The 22,884-nt window shown below is 38.5% G+C and overlaps 1 protein-coding gene across 4 annotated transcripts in view; it reads right to left on the bottom strand.

Moving 5' to 3' along the window:
- Nr6a1 (nuclear receptor subfamily 6 group A member 1) overlaps positions 1-22,884 on the bottom strand; it is a 193,429-nt gene that overhangs the window by 131,518 nt on the left and 39,027 nt on the right. For 2 of the 4 annotated variants that reach the window (XM_021185940.3, XM_029474597.2), the window contains exons 2-3: positions 17,448-17,489; positions 5,471-5,515 (exon numbers count right to left, since the gene is read on the bottom strand). In XM_021185940.3, coding sequence (XP_021041599.1) covers positions 5,471-5,515; positions 17,448-17,489 — 87 coding nt within the window. The remainder of the gene's footprint in view (positions 1-5,470; positions 5,516-17,447; positions 17,490-22,884) is intronic. The other 2 variants (XM_085834955.1, XM_085834956.1) reach the window with 1 other exon arrangement.

The raw sequence follows: 22,884 nt of genomic DNA, 5'->3' as shown, positions 1-22,884 counted from the left end.
TTTACAAGATGGCTCTGAGAATGGAGGGGTAGATTATTATGATTTGAATATGAAATGCCCGCAAAGGCTAATGTGCTATCACTATTTTGAGAGGTGGTAGAAAGTCTCAGAGATGATGCCTACCTGGGGAATTATCAATTCAAGGAGGGAATCTCTGAAAGTTAAACCTGGTCTCCCATCCTTCACTTTCTGTTTCCTATATATCATAAAACAAGTGACTGACTGCTGGCCATACATTTCTGCTATATCAGGTGACCAAAGATATATATGTGAGTATGTGGGGTATTTCATATTGAAACTGTAATAATGACTTTGGACTGAGCAATGGTTTTATGGCTATAAAACTCAAAAGTACAGACAAAAATAATAAGAATAAAGCATATTGGACAACATCAAAATTAAAATTCCAGGGCAGTATACAATTCAGCTATTGAAGACATACTTGGAATGTATAATATCCTGAGTTTGATGTAAACACAAAAAATTCAAGATAAAAAAAAAAGCCCTGTGTGTCTATGAATATATTCAACAAAGTAAAAAACTCAGTATGCAAAATGGGGGAGGTTGCAAATTAGGTATCTGATAAATTGTTATTACCTAGAATTTAAAAGAATTCCCCTATAACTAAAATAACCAGGCAACCCTACTGAGACGCTAATTTAAAAGGAAGCACAAAAGTTGAATACATTGCAGATACAAATTTCAAATAAGCACAAAAAAATAACCACTAAAGATTAGGGAAAATACAAATAAAAATAAAAAATACAGGATGTGGTAAGGATGTAAAGAAACTGGAATTCTTAAATATATATGTTAGCAAAAATATAAAGTGGTGATTCTGGTATTGAAAACAATACAACATATATACATAACAAAAATTAAAGAAAAAAGAATCCGTGAATTTGAAAGAAAGTCAGAGGTAGTATTTGGGAGGACATGGGTGGTGGGTGGATGGATAAAATCTCAAAAAGTAAAAAGTTATATAAAAATAATTTTTAAAAACAGAAGTTACTTAAAAACAAAAAACACAATTATCACATGGTTCAGCAATTCCACTTCTGGGTATAGTCCCAAAACAATTTAAAATAGTAACTCTGAGATACACTGCTGTACACCCATGTTCACAACAAGATTCACTATAGCTCAATGTTGAAGAAAACCAAGCATCTACTAACTAGTGAATAAATAAATAAAATATGGTATATACATGTAACATTATTCAGCCTTAAAGAATAAGTGAATTCTAACAGATCATACAACAATATGAGTAAATTTTGAGAGCATTGCTAAGTCACAAAAGAACAAATATTATGATCCCACTAACAGATATATCTATATGGAGTAAAATCCATCGATACAGAAAGAACTTATTACAAAAATATAATAAAACACTGTGGTACAGAGATAATGACATATGGGATGCCCAGAACAATGTCCTGACATATATAGCCATTCTGTTCCATTTGTCGATTGACAGGTAGGTCCTAGGAGATACAGGAAGTTACTATTAATACAGTATGAATTTCAGTTCTAAATATGAGTTCTATAGATGGATGCTGATGGCATTATATATGCTGATGATGTGAATGTAAGCAATACTACTGAATGGCATGCTTGAAAGTACTGAAAGCAAATGTCACCTGTCTTCTACTACAAATTTAAAAGATAAAAGGAGAGCCATGCCCTGGAGAGATGGTTAAGTGGGTTAAAAAAAAAAAAATTGCCACATAGTTTGAGGCCCTGAACCCATGTAAAGGGCAGATCTGTAGCATAAGCATCTATAATCCCGATGCCACTACCAGGACATGGAAGGCCAAAAAAGGAGAATTTCCAGAAAAGCTAGTCTGACTTATGCAGTGGAAAACACACAGACCCTCTTTTCAAACAAGGCAGACAATGGGGACTGATGCCAGAGGTTGGCTGCTGATCTCTACATGCACGCAGTGGTGTATGTCATGCACATACTCACATACACACACACACAGATAGACAAGTGTGTGTGCACTCACACACATGAAAGAGTCAGACATGGTAGTCGGTGCCAGTAATCCTTGAACTAAAGAGGCATAACCAAGACAATTATGAGCTCAAGGCCAGTCTGAACTGAGCTGAGCTGAGCTGAGCTATATGGTGTATTATATCCCACCAGGAGCTACACAGAAAAATCTGCTATCTAAACACACACACAGACACACACACACACACACACACACACACACACACACACACGAAGTGTTATATTCCACCAGGAGCTATACAGAGAAACTTGGTATTCATTACATGCATGTGCACATACATGCAATTGAAAAAATTATTTAAAATGATAACTGAAAGAAAAATATATATAGAATTAACATTACATTTGATAATGGAAAATTACCTCTTTCTACCTAAGATTCAGAACAAGACAAGACAATTCAATCATTGCCATTAATATCCACCACTATACTGGAAATCTTACCCAGAACAGTAAGAAAAATAAATAAACACCATAAACATCAAAAAGGAAAACATAAGGTGGTCTTTATTCACTGTTATGCACACAAGAGTCCCAACAAATTTTTTTAAGTGACTAGCAGAACTAGTAAACAAATCCAATACAAATTCAATACACATCCCATTACAATTGCATTTCTATACAACTAGGCAACAACTGAGCAAATCCACTTTAAAACCAGTTTGGTTCATAATAGTATTCAAAAGCAAAATAGTTACAAATAATTTTAATGAAAAGCAAGATAAATATTAATATTCTTAAAACATTAATGAGAAAAAATAAAGATGCTACATTAAGTGGCAAGAACAAACTAAATGCAAGGATTAGAAGACTGCTATTGTTAAGATGGCAACTTGAGCCAGGATGGAACACTTCGCTCCCAGGGTCAAGAGCCTCAGTTTACCCAGCACTGAAAAGAATACAACTCTTCTGATAGGATCAGTGCAATTCAATAAAAATCTCAGTAATGTTCTTGTTTTTTAAATAAGTTGATTCTAAACTTTATATGGACTTTAAAAAAAAAAACAAAAACCAAAACCAAACAAACAAAAAACTAAGCCAAAATAACTTTGTAAAGGAAGAATAGAAGTACCCTCTAGTTTCAAGATACTATAGCATTTGTAAGAAGATTCAAAAAGATTAATGAAAGAGAATAAAAACCCCACAGATTCACATAGGTTTTTAAGAAACACTTCAAAATATTCATTGAGACTTTGACAAGAAACAAATTTCCAAATGAAAAAGACTTTCATTCCTATTTTATAAAACATGCCAAAATCATGAACATGAATTTAGTCCTAAAATCATAGTTTCTAAAAGAAAATGGAATTTGGTTAAATTAAGATTTTCTAGTGAAGATAGTAAGAATTAATAACAAAAGATTCCAAAAATAAGGCTTCATAAAAAAATTACAAGTTATATTCACCATATTAACATGTTAAAAATGAAAACAAAAACAAGACTAGGAGAAAATATTCATACTACATATATTGTATGACAAACTCAGAATATAAAAAAAGTAGACAAAGAACTTAATGTTTCTAATGGTCAAGACTTGAGCCATTTAAAAAGATGATGTATGAATATTCAACAAGTGTATGATAACGTTACAAGAAATGCAGACTGAAAAATCCCATCCCATTACAATGTTCATTGGAGTTCTAAAAATAAAAACCCTGACAATACAAATTACTTGCAAGCACGTGAAAGTGAAATTCACATAGTACTAGAACTAGAAAATGTAAAAAACATTTTGAAATACTAGTGACTATAAAAAAATTTACTCATTTACACAATGGAGTACTACTCAGCTATTAAAAAGAATGAATTTATGAAATTCCTAGCCAAATGGATGGACCTGGAGGGCATCATCTTGAGTGAAGTAACACAATCACAAAAGAACTCACACAATATTTATTCACTGGTAAGTGGATATTAGCCCAAAACTTAGGATACCCAAGATATGAGATACAATTTGCTAAATGCATGAAACTCAAGAAGAATGAAGACCAAAGTGTGGACACTGTGCCCCTTCTTAGAATTGGGAACAAAACACCCAGGGAAGGAGTTACAGAGACAAAGTTCGTAGCTGTGATGAAAGGATGGACCATTTAGAGACTGCCGTATCCAGGGATCCATCCCATAAGCAGCTTCTAAACGCTGACACCATTGCATACACTAGCAAGATTTTGCTGAAAGGACCCAAATATAGCTGTCTCTTGTGAGACGATGCCGGGGCCTAGCAAACACAGGAGTGGATGTTCACAGTCAGCTATTGGATGTATCACAGGGCTCCCAATGGAGAAGCTAGAGAAAGTACCCAAGGAGCTAAAGGGATCTGCAACCCTATTGTTGGAACAACATGATGTACTAACCAGAACCCCGGAGCTCTTGTCTCTAGCTGCATATGTATCGAAAGATGGTCTAGTCGGCCATCAATGGAAAGAGAGGCCCATTGGACTTGCAAACTTTATATGCCCCAATATAGGGGAATGCCAGGGCCAAAAGAATGGGAATGGGTGGGTAGGGAAGTGGGGGGCGCTATGGGGGACTTTTGGGATAACATTGGAAATGTAATTGAGGAAAATATGTAATAAAAATATTAAAAATTAAAAAAAACAAAAACAAAAACAAAAACAAAACAAAACAAAACAAAAAATTTACTGTGTATTTACTACCACCAATTTTTATTATGCCTTAGAGGATCAATAAGCATTACGTATACAAAATGTTGTGTAAGAAATCTAAAAACTGCATTATCTGTAATAAAGCAGAAACAGTCCAGGTATCAGCAGAAGAATTACCTGTGATACTGTCAGTGGAATACTACTCAGCAATGAAAAGAAATGAACTATTGGGCCAGTGAGATGGCTCACTGGGTAAAAGCCTTTGACATCAAGCCTAACAACCTAAGTTCAAATCCTGGGATCCTCATGGTGAAGGAGAGAACAGACTCCCACATATTGTCCTCTGACTTCCATATGTGCACTCTGGCACACACACACCCTCACATAATAAATAAATAAATAAATAAATAAATAAATAAATAAATAAATAAAAGAGTTTTTTTTAAAGGAGAGAAAAGAAAGGAAAGAAAAAAGGAAGGAAGGAAGGAAGGAAGGGAGGGAGGAAAGAAGGAAGGAGCTATTAACACGTGAATTATGGATTATTGTCAAATATTGGTCTGCAGAGGCACAAAAGAGCAAATGTGTGTGAAATTATGCATGTAAGACTGTAGAACAAGTATTAAGAAGTTACTAGGTTTTAGGGATTAAGTAGTGGATCAAAATAAGAAAAAGCATAAGGAAATTTTGATGATGGATTGCAATGATTAACGAACAACCTTGTGAACACTGCTTTGATTTACATTTTCAGATAGGAACATTTCCTTGTATGAAAAAATTCATATTTCAATTTTAAAAAGAAACAAAAAGTGAGGGCTTTGGGATCATACAGAGCAGCTCTACCACTTACCAGGTATATGGCCTTGGCCAAGTGTTAAACTGTCAGTCTCTCCATCTGCAAAGCAAAAAGAACTAGAGTTGAGAATAACTTCATAGAGCTGCTAGGAAAAGTAAACAAAGCAATATTTGAATGATATAATACAGTAAATGCTCATTAAATATTAACAAAGAAGTTAGACATTTTATTCCCATATTTTAGCCAAGGAGAAAGATTCAGGAATAACTAGTGGGTAAACAATGGTAACTTACATAACCTACCAGTACTTGTGTTGTTACAGTGACCCCTAGCAGGGATCATTTAGTTTTATGGATGAAGAACTCCTGCTCCACAGGTGTCAGCAGATGTCAGCATGCAAGCTTCTGCTTGTGCATTCTCTTTTCTAACATGGTCTCATGTATTTCAGGCTGGCCTGGAATTTACTGTGCATCCCAAATGATCCTGAACTCCTGATTCTCATGCCTCTACCTTCCACTGGGATTACAGGTATGTGTCAGTATTTTCTACTGTACTATGCATTCCAATAGGGGCACTTTCAGCAGTTAACCCTGCAATTGCCAGTATATTCCATCTCATAAAAAACTACTGAACGAATGCGCCATTTATTCTTTCTTTTCTTCTCTTTTCAAGACAGGATGTCACTGAAGTCACAGAGCACACCAGCCTCTGTTGATATTAAACATGTGCACTGCCACCAAGGCCAACCTCCATTGTGGCCAATACTAAGTTCAAGTCTTGGAGGCCAGGGAGCTGGAGAGATGGCTCAATGGTTAAGAGCACTGGACTGCTCTTCCAAAGGTCCTGAGTTCATTTCCCAGCAACCACTTGGTGGCTCACAAACATCTGTAATGGGATCCAATGCCCTCTCCTGGTATGTCTGAAGACAGCTACAGTATCCTCACATACATAATAAATAAACAGATCTTTAAAAAAAAAAAAAAAGGAGACCAATTCTAGAAGTGGGGCTGTAAGTAGGCACTTCAAAACATTCTAGGCTTTAATTTTTCATTTACACTGTGAGTGTGTATATGCTTACATATGCACACGCATATATACATATATGCATGCACATGTCAAAGTGTGCATGTGTAGTTCAAAGGACAACGTGAGAAAGCAGGTTCTCTCCTTCCACCATGTGGGTTACAGACACTGAATACCTGGCTGAGCCATCTCACGGAGCTATTCTAGGCTTTTAGAGTGTTTCTTTCTCAGAGCAATTTCAAAAGAAGAGAATTCTGGCTTGGTATGGTTGACAGACACATGTAGTTCTAGCACTTAAGAGGCTAAGGTAAGAAAATCTTGAGTTAAAGCCAGCCCTGACAACACAGAGTTATCAAGATCAACCCAGCTACATAAAAATTCTTCCTCAAAAAAATAAAAATAAAAATTGAGGGACAGGAGGGATAAGAATGAATGCATATAATCTAGATGAATGCATATAATCTAGATACGAAGCCTGTGCTCTAAGTGGGAAGCTAGAGCTAAGGCTTGAAACTATTTGGCAGGATAGTTTCAGAAACTTGGCGGCTGAAAGGGAACCAATATTTCATTAAAACATATTCTATTTTCCTTAATCATAAAAGATTCTTACTTTAAAAAGTTTAAATGGCTGGGTGAATGTAGTAGTGCACTCCTTTGAGCCTGGCACTTAAGAAGCAAAAAACGAGTAGGTCACTGAGTTAGAGGCCAGCCTAGTCTTCAAAGTGAAAAAACAAAACTAAAGTGAAAAACCAAAACTGGATAAGGAAAAATTCTCATGCATTCTATTCCAAGGTATTGAACTAAAACAAACATTTTCAGCTTTTTTAAAACTAAGAGGGCCAAAGAGATGACTCAGTGGGTAAAAGCAAGTGAGACACAAGCCTGATGACATGCAAATGATCCCTAGAACCCATCTAAAGTCAGAAGTCAAGAATCAACTCCACAAAGTTGTCCTCTGACCTTCACACGCTTGCTTTGGCAGATGTACCACTACCCTCTCCTCACACACACAGGGTTGTCTCAAACTGTTACAATACTGTTCCCACAGAAAAAAATAATTGCTAAAATCTAGCCTCAGATTTTTTTTTTAGACATTCCTTCTTAGTCATCCATAACAAATCTCAAAGCATTCCCTGCACCCACCAGATAGTAACAGGCATCCATGGCTACACAAGGACTCAACAATTGCCTTTGAATCCAACTATCTTTTCACCAATTGTAAACAAGTCCTCAACTCTTGGCTCCATAGAGAATGCCTACAAGTCAGTATAAACTCTGAAACAGGGGCAGAGGTCAAGTGACTGGGAGAGTTCAGCCTAAACTCTCAATCTCATCCCACCCCCACCTTGTTCAAAAGAATCCTATCAGAAAGAACCTCCCAGCAAAGGGCCACATTCAGGAGACCTGATGTGGTAGTGTTGCCACATACTGAGCTGGGCCTTTAGAAGCACAGGGGAACTGCTAAAGCCAGGAACCACCTAATCACAGAATAAATGCTACGGAGGAGGAAACATTAAGGGAAAACAGAGAGACTTACAAATTTATCTTAATATGCTTTAGGAGAGAAACTGTCTCATAAAGGATAAAACAATCCTTAACCTGAGTCATAAAAGAAATTTCTTTGTGGACTTAATTTGCCAGTGAACTCTTCCAGTTTGTGTCCAAAAATCATCCTATAATGCAAAAGATGCTCAGTTGATACTTTTTGAAAAACCATCAGAGCCGGGTGGGGGTGGTGCCTTTAATCCCAGCACTCAGGTGGCAGAGGCAGATTGATGGATCTCTGTGAGTTCAGAGTCAAGCCTGGTCTACAGAGTGAGTTCCAGGACAGCCAGGGCTATACAGAGAAACCCTGTCTTGAAAAAAGAAAAAAGAAAAAAAAAAAGAGAAAAGAAATGCCCAATAAATAGTATTTCTCAGGGTAAGGCAAAGTCTAAGTGAATAAACTTCTGACATCCAAATAAATTAAACCTGAGTCCAGATTCCCAGATCCCATGCACCTGTAATCCCACTGTTTGTCCAGAGCTAGGCGGCAGAGACAGGAATTCCCCAGAGTGTGTGGCAGTATGTAGCACTGAAAAAGACCCTGTCTCAAGGTCAACAGCAAAGCCCAACATGCAATGTTGCCCCTGTACTGGCTGGTTTTGTGTGTCAATTTGACACAAATTAGAGTCATCAGAGAAGGAGCCTCCTTTAAGGAAATGCCTCCATGAGATCCAGCTGTAAGACACTTTCTCAATTAGTGTTCAGCCAGGGAAGAGTCCAGACAATGGTGGGTGATGCCATCCCTGGACTGGTGGTTCTGAGTTCTATAAGAAAGCAGACTAGGAGTTACAGAGACAAAGTTTGGAGCTGTGATGAAAGGATGGACCATCTAGACACTGCCATATCCAGGGATCCATCCCATAATCAGCTTCCAAACGCTGACACCATTGCATACACTAGCAAGATTTTGCTGGAAGGACCCAAATATAGCTGTCTCTTGTGAGACTATGCTGGGGCCTAGCAAACACAGAAGTGGATGCTCACAGTCAGCTATTGGATGGATCACAGGGCTCCCAATGGAGGAGCTAGAGAAAGTACCCAAGGAGTTAAAGGGGTCTGTAACCCTATAGGTGGAACAACATGATGTACTAACCAGTACCCCGGAGCTCTTGACTCTAGCTGCGTATGTATCAAAAGATGGCCTAGTCGGCCATCACTGGAAAGAGAGGCCCAATGGACTTGCAAACTTTATATGCCCCAATATAGGGGAATGCCAGGGCCAAAAGAATGGGAATGGGTGGGTAGGGAAGTGGGGGGGGGGGTATGGGGGAATTTTGGGATAGCATTGGAAATGTAATTGAGGAAAATATGTAATAAAAAATATTAAAAATTAAAAAAAAAAAAGAAAGCAGACTAAGCAAGCCTTATGAATCAGGCCAATAAGCAACACCCTTCCTCCTCGGCCTCTGCATCAGCTCCTGCTTCCAGGTTCCAGTCCTATTTGAGTTCATGTCCTGACTTCCTCCAGTGATGGATTATGATCTGAAAGTGTAAGCCAAATAAACCTGTTCCTTCCCCAGCTTGCTTTTTGGTCATGGTGTTGAGCCTGAGTCCTGTGTTAAGAGCAGATAGTATGCTTAACCACTGGTACAGCACCTGTACTACTTTTTAATATTAAAAACTATGATATATTGCTAGGTGTGGTAATGCATGTCTTTATTCCAAGCCCTTGGGAAGAGGAGGCAGGTAGATCTCTGGGAATGCCAGGACAGGCTGGGCTACATAGAGAAACCCCACACCCCAAATTCTCCTTGAGATCCCAAGATACTTGACAGCTAATTGAAAAGCCAGAACAAGTTAGTAGTGACAGGCTATCTTACGAAGCTGTTCTTTATCTTGATTGTACATTTCACTATCTTCCACATATCCCCAATGCGTAGTCATTTACCATTATGGTAGGAAAGGCTAACAATTGATTGATTTAAAGTCTCTGAGATCAGGGGCTGTTTTAGGGTTGTGTTTTTTGGTTGGTTGGTTTGGCTTGTTTTGTTTTTAAATGTTGGTTTGGTTTGGTTTTTGATACAATGTCTCACTATATAACCCAGAAAAGCATGACACTCAAGGACCTCCAGTCACAACCTCCCATGTTTTAAAATCATAAGCATGTATCAGCATGCCTAGCTCATCTCTCTTTTTTCCCTTCCTTAACTTGGCTTATTTTTTCAATCAATTTCAGAAAATATGGAACTTACATAGGATTTATGAATAATAGGGAGGTAGAAGATGTTCCTATATTCATTTACCTAGTCTTTTGGACAACGGATACATATTATTTTTAAAAGTCCGGTAAACCCAGCAATCCTAGCATTCAGGATGCAGAGTCAGTCAGCCTGGTTTACCAAGTGAGCTCCAGGACTGTCAGAGCAATTACACAGAGAAACCCTGTCTCAAAAACAAAAACAAAGAAACAAAGTCTGGTAAGCTGAGCACTCAGACAGAAGGCAGAGATAAGAGTTCAAGTCTGGCCTATCTGTCATAGTGAGTGAGTTCCAGGTTATCCAGAGCTACATAGTCAGATCCTGTCTTCAATAGAATAAAAAGGGGAAGAGGGGTGCGGGGAGGTTGAGGGAGTTGAAAGGGTGCTGGAAAGATGGCATAGGCTAAAAGCATTGACTGCTCTTCTAGAGGACCTGTCTTCAATTCCCAGCACCCACATAGCAGCTAGTAGCTGTCTGTAATTCCAGGAACTAACACTTCACATAGATATTCATGCAGGCAAAACACTAATGCACATAAGGTAAAAATAAAATAAATTAAAAATGAAAGTTGGTAAGAAAATCTAGGTAAGCAAAAACCTAAAATATACAATGTTTTTAAAGTAACGATCAAATATTAAACAGTACAAAAATCTTTCCTGAATATGCTATTAACCTTGCTGTAATGGTTTGTATATGCTTGGCCAGGGAGTAGTACTATTAAAAGGTGTGGCCCTGTTGGAGTAGGTGTGACCTTGTTGGATTAGGTATGTCACTGTGGGTGTGGGCTTTAAGACCCTCATCCTAGCTGCCTGGAAGCCAGTATTCTGCTAGCAGCCTTCAGATGAAGATGTCAAACTCTCAGCTCCTCCTGAACCATGCTTGCCTGGCTGCTGCCATGTTCCTACCTTGATGATAATGGACTGAACCTCTGAACCTGTAAGCCAGCCCCAATTAAATGTTGTCCTTATAAGAGTTGCCTTGGTCATGGTGTCTGTTCACAGCAGTAAAATCCTAACTAAGACACTTGTATAATGTGAATATTTTAAAAATAATATGACAGTTAACTTCTTCAATCTACTAAAAAGTTAAATAAATGAGTAATTGATAACGTATCCTATGCTGCTGATTGGAGGAATGATGACAAGTCCCCTATGAGCCAAATGGTAAAGAACAAAATGCCAAACAAACATCAGCCTGTAATACCAACAAGTAAACTATTTTTTTTGAAGCAGTAACATATGCTAATATGTAGAATGGCTTATGTTTATGTCATTAAGAAACATGGGTTGCTGGAGAGGTGGTTCAATGGTTAAGAGCACTGGAGCTCTTCCAGAGGACTTGGATTCAATTCCTAGCACTGACATGGTGGCTCGAAACTGTCTATGACTCCAGTTCCAGGGGATCTGACACCCTCATACCAATGCACATAAAATAAAATTAAATAAATTATTTTTTAAAAAAGACGGGTTACTCTACTAAATACAATGTGATTACAACAGCCCATGAATACAGACTGAGAATTTCAACAATACAATAATAGCCTAGAACAGCATACACTTACTAGTGTTTGCCATTTGGGGGAGGAGGGGAGCGGGGGAGAAGGGGTTTGAGACAGGGTTTCTCTGTATAGCCCTGGCTGTTCTGGAACTCACTTTGTAGACCAGGCTGGCCTCGAACTCAGAAATCTGCCTGCCTCTGCCTGCTGGGATTAAAGGTGTGCGCCACCACGCCCGGTTGTGTTTACCATTTCTTAAACACTGTTCTCTACCCTTTATATATATTACTTCACTTAATCCTCATAATTGGAATACTTTTACTATTTGCATTTTCAGATGAGAAAACTGATACACAGAGATTACATAATTTAACCAAAATTGCAAAGATAGCAAAATATTGAGGCCAAATTGAAACTAACCAATCTTGAGCCAGAATGCACACTTTTTAATTTCTTATTTACTTTTCTATGTATATGTGTGTCTGTGTAGGTTTGTGTATATGTATGCATTGTTCGCAAAAGCCAGAAGAGGGCATCCGATTCCCTGAAACTGGAGTGACAGATATGAGCCCACTATGAAGATAACCCTGGTGCTCTACAAAAGCAGTCAGCTGCTCTTATCAACAAAGTTGTCTCTCCAGCCTCCAGATCATGCTTCTTTAATTCAGAAGTTTTTGCTTATATAAAAAAAAAACTAAAGCACTAATTTGAAATGTGCACTTATGAACTATGAACATGTGCATTGGCACAGGGTATAATGTAGGAAAAAGAGCCATCTGAATGCCCAGAAATAAAAAAAAAAATTGGCTACATAAACCTTGGCAAAGTTGTTCCCCTTCAGTGAAGTTGCCATCCTGCTATTAAAAATATTTATTAAGGCCGGGCATGGTAGTGCACGCCTTTAATCCCAGCACTCAGGAGGCAGAGGCAGGCAGATTTCTGAGTTCAAGGCCAGCCTGGTCTACAAAATGAGTTCCAGGACAGCCAGGTCTATACCGAGAAACGCTGTCCCAATAAATAAATAAATATATATATCTGTCTCATGACTTGGGGATAATGCTCTATATTTATAAGGGAAAATGGGGTACAAAAATACATATATGATTCTTAATAATTAAAAGATGATCTCAAACCTGCAAAGACTATTCTCTAATGGTAACATTTCTTAGTGAGGAGATCAGGGATTCTTATATTTACATTTTAATGTTCTAAAGAAAACTACAAGTTAATACTACCAACTAAAACAAAATTGTCATTTTTCTCTTAATTCAACTATATTATTAACCTCAACCAGTTTGGGATGAAAAAAATGCTAAAACAATTTGAAATCTGTCTAATTCCCAGTGGCTGTTTTCCTTTGATTTGTGCCCTTTGAACATCACACAAATACTAAGCATAAACCAAAAAGAAACTTCAACTTCAGTTTTGGAAACAGGATGAAAGTATTTTCATTTTTTTGTTGATGTTTTCTCTGTGGTTATTTTAGAATCATAGTACAAGAAAAGAAATAGACTTAGTTACATATAGGCCAAAAAACACAGACTATCTTTGCGGAAGTAGATTAGAGACAAAAGTTGGAGTAGGGAGAAAGAACAGCTGTTGCTAATCCAACTGTTTACCCTCTGACCCTCTATCTACCCCATAACTGAACAGTACCAATTGTTTCCCTGTGTTATGGGGTGTTTACAATCCCTGAGAGGCATGAAAGGAATTAATAATTTAGCCTAGAAAGCTGACAGCCTTTATTGGGGAGCCCCTTGTCTGGATGTCAGAAATCAGAGCAAGTGCTGTCTTGAAATCACAGGTCCCTTTACTGTTCCAGCTTTACAGCTTAATTGGACCCCAAACATAAATCACTTATTTCTCCTGTTTTAGGCAACAATGACTTCTATTCTCTACTTCCCTTGTAGCAAGGCAGCCCTTGTTCTTTTGAGTTTTACAACTACATGGCAAACAAGGTAGCTGAGGGGAAACTCAGGGAGCAGAGCAGACTGGGGTTACTTGGACATAGCACAGAAAGGTTATGGTGTTTTGAACTTCTCTCGACCTCTGGCTACCCTTGTACCCAGCTTATGCTAAGGGCACAGTAGAGGACACTTGTAGAAATGAACTTAGCCTGAACCTGGGCCATAACATTGGACTCTGAGAAGCCCAAGACTTGTGGGGAGGAGCCAGAATGTGAACAGAAGCTCATATTTGAAGCACGCTGTCCATCTGCTCTACCACAGAAAAGGTAACTAAAAGAACACCTGGTAAATAAAATCTTCCCTTAAGTAGTTCCAACACATTCCATTTGGTACAACACAGCTGTACCAAATCTACCATCTATAACCACTACCGAGCACAATTGGAAATTAGCTGCAAAGGTGTTCCTGTCACAAAATAAACAGGAATAGCCTTTCTCCTAGGAATTTGCAGTGGGAAGACATTAGGACCGCTAAATTCCAAAGATACAATGAAGAGAAAGCTCTATTATATTCAATTTAATATGTAAAAATACTAACATGAGAGATATTATTCCTTCTAGTCAGAATACACAGAAATGCAGCATAAAAAAATAATAATCAGGGATCTGGCAAGAGGGCTCAGATGCTTCCTACTCTTACAGAGGACCTGAGCTCCAGACACAGCAGGGGTGAGGTGACTACAATCACCTATCACTCTAGCTGCTCCATCGAGGTCACCTACAGTCACATGCAGATATACACAGATGCATACACATAATTTTAAAAAAAAGTAAAGGCTAGAAAGATGGCTCAGCCATCTAAATCTTAAAATCATTACAATCAATATCATCACTATCGTAACCACGACCATTGTCATCAGGGTTAGCCTGGTAGAACACACCGATAACAAGCATTCAAGAGGAGGAGGAAGAAGGGTTACTTTGAGTTTGAGGTCAGAATGGACTCTTAGTGAATTCAAGACAGTCCAGACTACAAAGGGAGATCCTGTCTTTAATAAACAAAACATCAAAATCTAATACAATTTGCACAGCCCACCTCAGCCTTACAGCTTCCTATAATCCTTGACTCCTTAAACAGAGTCAAGTCTGTGCACACTCAAAATCCAACACTAATATAGACTCAGATCGTAAATTTTACTTTTGTCAACCCATTATTATAATAATTATACCCTTACATGTTTCTTCAAAGACACAGGACAAAATTAAAGTACTAAGTTCACAAAAGTGATGTGGAAAAGACTATTACCCACATGTACTAAGCAAGTACAGTTTTCAAAAGAAAAGTCATTTTTGGTGACTCCCACTCTATAATAATATATAAAATCAAGTTTAAGTTTATTTTCATGTAATGGAGAAGTCTGTAAACCACCATATTCAGTAAAGGAGCTCGTGTAATCAAGGCTTTGCTCTACAAATAGCATGAGGTACTTTAAATATATATTTTAAAAAAGAATACAGAATTGGATGCCACTTGCTAATAAATTCAAGATTTGAAAATTATCTTATACTATCAGTATATTGCTAATGTGTAAAGGCAAGAACTATACTTAGTCATTTGTGCAATTTAAGGCTAAGAACTGAGCAAAGAAAAACAGTGTTTCACTTAGTTTTCAATTATTTGGTATACTTTCACATGAAACACTGCTTACAAAATACCAGTACCTTCCTAGTACTGAAAAAATGCTTCTATAACAGGACCATAACTCAAGAAAATAACTTGGGAGGCAGAGGCAGAGGCAGACGGATTTCTGAGTTCGAGGCCAGTCTGGTCTACAAAGTGAATTACAGGACAGCCAGGGCTACACAGAGAAACCCTGTCTCGAAACAACAAAACAACAACAACAACAAAACCTTGAATTTACCTTTTCCTCCTCCCAAGGCTAGTCATAAGAGAATGACAGAGACAAAACATTGTATTAAACCCTCAGCTACTGTACTGCTACACAGTCTGTAGTCATAATATAAAATTGATTCAAAATTTTGTGAATTTCACAAAATCACATCTAAAACTGCTAGGATGACTCAGTGGGGTAAGATCTCTACTACCAAACATTCCACATTTAATCCCTAGAATACACATGGTAAAAGAAAAGAACTAACTCTCACACTTTATCCTCTGACTTCCACATGTATGTTGTGGTATGCAAATGCTCCCTACATACACGATTAATTAAAGGTTTTGTAAATAGGAAATTAACTTCCTGGCATTTGATAAATATCATGGACTTATTCTGCTTGGCAATATAACACTAGTTGAACATGCATTAATATTTATCTTATGGTGTATGGGGAAAATACATGAGAAAGCTCATCTTCTCAGGGATATTAGCCAGTGGGTAAAAGATAAGCTTCATCACGTACCTAATAATATAATGGTTAGTTAGCCCCATGACTCTTTAAAAGTCCTAAAACTATAAGGTATCTAGACCATCTCCTAAATTTTAAATCTAAATTAACATTTAACCTTTCAGCACTACAGCAAAATAAGGTCAATATCCAGTAGACAAACTCATGCTTATTTCTCTAACAGCTATAACTATGTCCCAGATTATTTCATGCAATAGTATGAGAGCACAGGAAATTTAAATGACTTTGACTAAGACTTCCATAGTCTTGAAAGATATCTTAAAATAGTCACTCTTATACCTTATTTTTTGTTTTGTTTTGTTTTGTCTTTGTTTTTGTTTTTTTGAGACAGGGTTTCTCTGAGTAGCCCTGGCTGTCCTGGGACTCACTCTGTAGACCAGGCTGGCTTCAAACTCAGAAATCCACCTGCCTCTGCCTCCCAAGTGCTGGGATTAAAGGCGTGTGCCTCCACTGCCCAGCCGATCTTAATCTTAATAGTGTAGATGCAAATGCTTTACAAATTAAACTGGCACAAAGATTATCAATTATAAATTTATAAATATAAACATAAAGCTGAGCATGGCAGCACACATTTGTAATTCCAGCACTGGGGAGACATAAACAGGAGAATCGGAACCTCAAAGCCATCACCATCTACAGTGAGTTTGAGACTAGCCTGAACTATAAGACCCTGCCTCAAAGAAAAAGAAAACATCAAGAAATGAGGGGTAGTTGGGCATGGTGATATACACCTGTAATCCTAGCACTTGGGAGGCAGAGATGGGCAGATCTCTGTGAGTTTTAAATCAGCCTGGTCTACAAAGTGAGTTCTAGGACAGTCAGGGCTGTTACACAGAGAAATCCTGTCTCAGGGAAAAAAAGGAGAAAAAGAAAGGGAGGAAGGAAGGAAGGAAGGGAGAGAGGGATGAGGGTATTAGGGAAGGGAGAGAGGGATGAGGGTATTAGAGAGAGGGTTCAATGGATAAAGTATTTGTCGCACAGCATGCTGAGTTTAGCTCCGTAAGACCCATGTAAAAGTCAAGCAAGTGGATGTGTGCCCATAACCTCAACACTGGAGAAATGAGAGACAAGTAGACGTCTAAAGCTTGATTCAGGATTAGTGAGAAACTCTGCCTAATAATAATAACAACAACAAAAACAAGAATAACAACAGCAGCAAACAGAGGAGGACACACAACTGGCCTCCAAATGCATATGCACAAACACACACATGCACACACACACACACAAAGGAAGGAAGGGATGCAGAGAGGGGAAAAGACAGGAAAGAGGGACAGACAAACTATCATTCTTATGATTGTTAGGAGAAGATACAATGTGAGGGCCATTCAAATAAGAGTATCAAAGATACCTTAAGTTTGACATATATAAGTGCACAGTCACACCTTTTCTTACCAACAAACAGTGAGTAAACACTGGGTAACATTTAGAACTTACTAGTGCCTGGATCAAGCTCTGCCAATTCATCCTGACAGAAACCTAAAGAGAGAACAATAGGAAAAAAAGTTATTATTTTTCAATTACTCCAAGCAGACTCTAAACATTAAAAAACAAATATATTCAATGGGGGAGGATGCAGAGTTTAGGCTAGGATGTGACTCAGTTCTTACTGAGGATGTGCAAAATACTGGGTTCTATTTCCAGTAACACTTCCACACTCTAAATTAGACACAAAAATTAGTTTGTGTTTAAATCCTCATTCTAACAATTATCTGCTTACTGTAAGGACCCTCTCTGGGTTTCTACTTTATCACCTACATATAGAAATGGAGATAAGAGCATGTACCAGAGTTGTACCAGGATTAAGAGAGTTTAGAAATATTCCTTAGTACACAGTAGGGGCTCAATAAACAATAGCACAGTAAGTATAAATAAAAATGCCAATGTCTACTGGAATAAAAACTAATAGGAAAGTTAAATCTCATTTAATATTTGTTTTTATTTAATGTTATCAATTATGTCCCAAAAGAAAGCAAAATAAATAAACAAGAATTTACAACAAATATACAAGATGAGTTTACTAAAGATTATGACCAATTAGGGCTAGGGATAAATCTAAGTTGTTACAGTGCTTGCTTAGCATACATGATGTGATCAATTTGATCTCTGGCATTGTATGAACTAGGCAGGGTGGTACATGCCTACAATCTCAGTGTAAATGTAAATGTCTCTTACTTCCTCAGATGAAGGGATGAGATGAGAGACATACCCAAGTTGTGTGAATACAAGGCCTGGGCTGAACCCAGTGTGCTTCTCTGCACTAACTATTCCTAGGCCTAGGTCTAGCCAGCTTCCTTACAATTTAACCTTCCAAGCTGACTGATTCAATCTGGTTTCTCTTGGCTTCTGACTGTTATGATTGTTATGCTTAGCATCATATGTACCTTGGCAATATGTTCTAATCTTCTGGCTCCTTCTGTCTTCAACTGTGTCTATCTTGTTCTCTCTGAAACCTGTTTCTATAAAACTGCCCTGACCAAACACCTGTCATATGCCCTGCCATAAATATACCACACCTTTTTTATTCTCCCCTTTTTTTTAAAACATGGTTTTAGAGCTTTATTGTAGAAAGGCAGGGAGAAAGAGAAGAGAAGAGAAGAGAAGAGAAGAGAAGAGAAGAGAAGAGAAGAGAAGAGAGAGATCGGCCATGGCCACCTGGAGAGAGGGGGGAAGGGAAAGGGAGAAGGAAGACTAGAGAGTAAGAAAGGTAAAAGCTTAAAGAGAGCTCCCTGCTCTTAAGTAACCTCTCTTCCTCTGTTATTCTCCTGTGAGTTGTGTGTATCCTATCTCTGACTCATTCAAATATTTTTCTGATTTTTTACTTTGTCTGACCCTTAGAGATCACTTCAAACATGGCTGATTCCTTCTACAAACTAACCTTCATTGTTAGGGATTAAAGGATCTGTCTATATTCCAGCCAGATCATACTATATAGTATGATCCAGGCCATGTTTGTATTCTAGCCAGATCATATCTTTGGATGTGATCTCTTGCCAGAGCAGCCATGTTGCTGGATTAAAATTTCTCTACATCCCAGTACTCAGTAGGTAGGCACAGGAGAACCAGCAATTTAAGGTTATCTTTGATAACATAGCAAATACAAGGTCAACCTGAAATATATGAGATCCAGTCTCAAAACAAAACAAAACCCTCAAAAAACGTTACCTACACACAGATAAAACTAATCCTTCTGTTACTAAGCATGCTTATGCTTATGCTTGCTCACAAGACAGAGTGCTTAGCAACAATAAAACCATGGATTCAATTCCCAGAACCAACAAAATAAGCATGAGAATTACCATCACAAAAGACATTTCATATTAATAACACCTGTGCTTTGTATCTGCTTGGTGTGTAACTAACACTCTATAGAGAAAAATCAAGCATACTAAGTGGCAAACACAGTAAGTCCTTTGTACACACTTGGTGAAAGTTATTTTTTTCAGCCAATGACTACTTTCTCTTCATTGGCTTCTATTCATCTTTAAATATTTCCTCAGAAAAGTGTTTTCGAGTATCCTTAACTACTATCCCTCATATATAAGGTCAAAATTATAGTTAAAACTATCTCCACTGTCCTTATTGTTGGAGTCTGGAAATCACTGCACAAACCACTCAGACACCAATCTCAGTCAAACAGGGCTGGTTTATTGAATGCACACCCCAAGACTGATAGAACAGGGACACAGTCTAGACTCGGGAGCTGAACTTCGACCAAGAGCCACGATTCTACGGGACTTTTAAGCCTGAAATCCACAAACATCTATGCCAAGTTATTCCACCACTCAGGATTTAGAAACAGGGTACTTCTTTAGGAACATGTCCTTGTACATTTATCCTGTCTTCATTGGTTGGATTATTCAACTGTGCTAGGGGACTTGCCTTGCCTAACATTCATGTCTTAACTTGCAGTCTTAGTCAGGGTTTCTATTCCTGCACAAACATCATCACCAAGAAGTACTTGGGGAGGAAAGGGTTTATTCGGCTTACACTTCCGCATTGCTGTTCATCACCAAAGGAAGTCAGGACTGGAACTCAAACAGGTCAGGAAGCAGGAGCTGATGCAGAGGCCATGGAGGGATGTTCTTTACTGGCTTGCTTCCCCTGGCTTGCTCAGCCTGCTCTCTTATAGAACCAAGATCAATACCTACCAGCCAGGGATGGCACCACCCACAAGGGGACCTCCCCCCTTGATCATTAATTGAGAAAATGCCTTACAGTTGGATCTCATGGAGGCACTTCCCCAACTGAAACTCCTTTCTTTGTGATAACTCCAGCCTGTGTCAAGCTGACACACAAAACCAGCCAGTACACTTGCCGAGCAGGATTTCAGTTACCCCCATACATGTCTCTTTCGGCTAAGTTGGATGTCAATTTCCAGGGAGGTCTTGGGAACTTAAAACTTTATTCAATCCCTACTCAAAATAAAGTCTCATTCCAAATGGCTTCTTATATTGGAACAGGTGTCTCTTTTATGTTGGGGTGCATCTCAGGAGCAGCTTATCACAGGTGCAGGAAGTGTTACTGTGAGACTGGTTTGGGTCCAAGCTTATTGTGGCTAACTGTACAAAGCATAACTGACTTCTATTGTGATTGGTTTCCAAGAACACCAAAGCACAGAACATAACAGAATATGCAATCAACTCAGGCATGAGAAAGCTTCCTAGTAACAGTAGTTATACCATATGTGAAAGTAACTGTTCAAAATGGCTGGCTAGACAGGCATCAGTTTCCCAGGCCTTAACACTTATCATAGAATTATTTGTTTAACATGTGACTCCACTGTTAGACTGTTCCCCAGAAACAGGGGGCTTGTCCTGTTCTGTTCATATGTATTCCTTTACCATTTACAAACCTAAAACACAGCTGGTCAATAAGCTGTAGTAACAGCAAGTACAAAAATAATGGGGAGAAAACTCAGCAGTAACACACACATACAAAAACTTTGTCATCAAAGCTGGGCATCAAGGCAGCAACTCAGAGCCACATGGAATAAGGATTCAAGTAGTAAGTGAACTGCTTAAAAGCCCTAAATAAGTCAGATGTGGTAGCTCATACTCAGGAGACTAAGGCAGGAGGATCAATACCAGTTCAAAGCCTGACAGGTCTCCCTCCTTTTTTCCCCCATCTCCCACCACCAGGAAGTCAAGGCCTGCCTTGGCTAGTACCACCCACCACCCACCAAACATGCTATATCACATCCTTTCTTGCCTCACCACCGGCAGCCACCACTGCCCCTGCTGCTGCCACCACCGCCACCATCACCACCACCACCCTCCTCCCACACAGTCTCCCGAAATTAAAGTCAAGCTCAAATCACAATCACAGCTATGAAACAGAAAAAACTTTGCCATATTTACAAAATAAACCATATTTATGGTTTAAATGCCTCTTTCACTAGGTAACAAACTCCTCAAATGTAGGGACTGTTTTAGCCAGTGAAACTGCTTCTATCCCTTGAAATTATGGAAGGTACTCAAACCCAAGATGATCAAAACAGAAATGCAAAAAGACTGTTGCTCCAGTCTAGGGTAGGAAAGTCATGGAATCAAAAGATCTACATCTAGCTTGTACAGTGTGGAAGGTCTGTAGGAGGCCAAACCTCAAACAACAGAATTCTGAATATATTGAATAGTAGTAGCCTGAGAAGGCTACTTACAGTGTCTATAACACTTCAGGTACCAGCAATGGGGACTGGAACAGCTGTGCTGAGATACCAGTGTCTGAGTTCACAGACCACTCCTAATAACAGAACGTATTGCTCATAGTTATAGAGGCTAGGGTTCAACAGATTCAGTGTCCCTAAAGCCAGCCGTCTGGTTTACAGGTCACACCTTGCTGGTTTTCACATGTAAAGCTCACATAAATGAGCTCTGTAGGTTCTCTTTTATACAGAAACTAAGAGCCCTAATAACCTAACTACCTCTTTCCCAGTCTTAATATAATCACCTAGGGAATAGGATTTCAACATAAGAATGTTAGAGGGGGCCGGGCATGGAGGTGCACACCTTTGATCCCAGCACTCAGGAGAAAGAGGCAGGAGGATTTCTGAGTTCGAGGCCAGCCTGGTCTAGAAAATGAGTTCCAGGACAGCCAGAGCTATACAGAGAAACACTGTCTCAAAAAAACAAAATAATAATAATAATAATAATAATAGAGGGACACAAACCTTCAGACCATAGCATTAGGCAATAAAGAAATAACCGTTTCTATATACAGGTTACAGAACATACCAGAATACTGAACTTAACAGAAGACAGGTATAGTCATTTGCTTATTAATCTATATTGTCCTGAAAATACTATGAGTGCAGGAAGACAGAAAGGTATAAGGATAAAAGCCATTTTAGTTATATGACTTGACAAGGCAAGGCAAGCAAACTCTGAGTTGAGACTTCAGGTTTTTGGTTTTTCTGTTTTGTTTTGAGACAGGTTGTTTTTTCTCTGTGTAGCCCTGGCTGACCTGGAACTCACTCTGTAAACCAGGTTGGCTTTGAACTCAGAAATCTGCCTGCCTCTGCCTCCCAAGTGCTGGGATTAAAGGCGTGCGCCACCACTGCCCAGCTCAGGTTTTCATTAGGTAAAAAGAGTGCATAAGAGGTATCAAGAAAAGATAGAGCAGGGTTGAAGAGATGGTTCAGCTGTTAAGAACTGCCTGTTCTTCCTGAGTTCAAATCCCAGCAACCACATGGTGGCTCACAACCATCTGTATTGGTATCTGATGCCCTTTTCTGGTGTGCATGAAGGGAGGGCATTCATATATATTAAATAAATAAATCCTTTTTTAAGAATAAAGCTTAACATATCCTCTAAAAGTATTCAACATTCTTAACTCCACAAAGACAGAATGACCCAAAACCTGAAAATACCAAGAA

Source organism: Mus caroli, unplaced genomic scaffold, assembly GCF_978045245.1.
Source record: "Mus caroli unplaced genomic scaffold, Mus_caroli_1 scaffold_2, whole genome shotgun sequence".
NCBI classification, from domain to species: Eukaryota; Metazoa; Chordata; class Mammalia; order Rodentia; family Muridae; genus Mus; species Mus caroli.
Note: the sequence above shows the minus strand (reverse complement) of the source record. Positions and strands in the feature narration are given on the sequence as shown.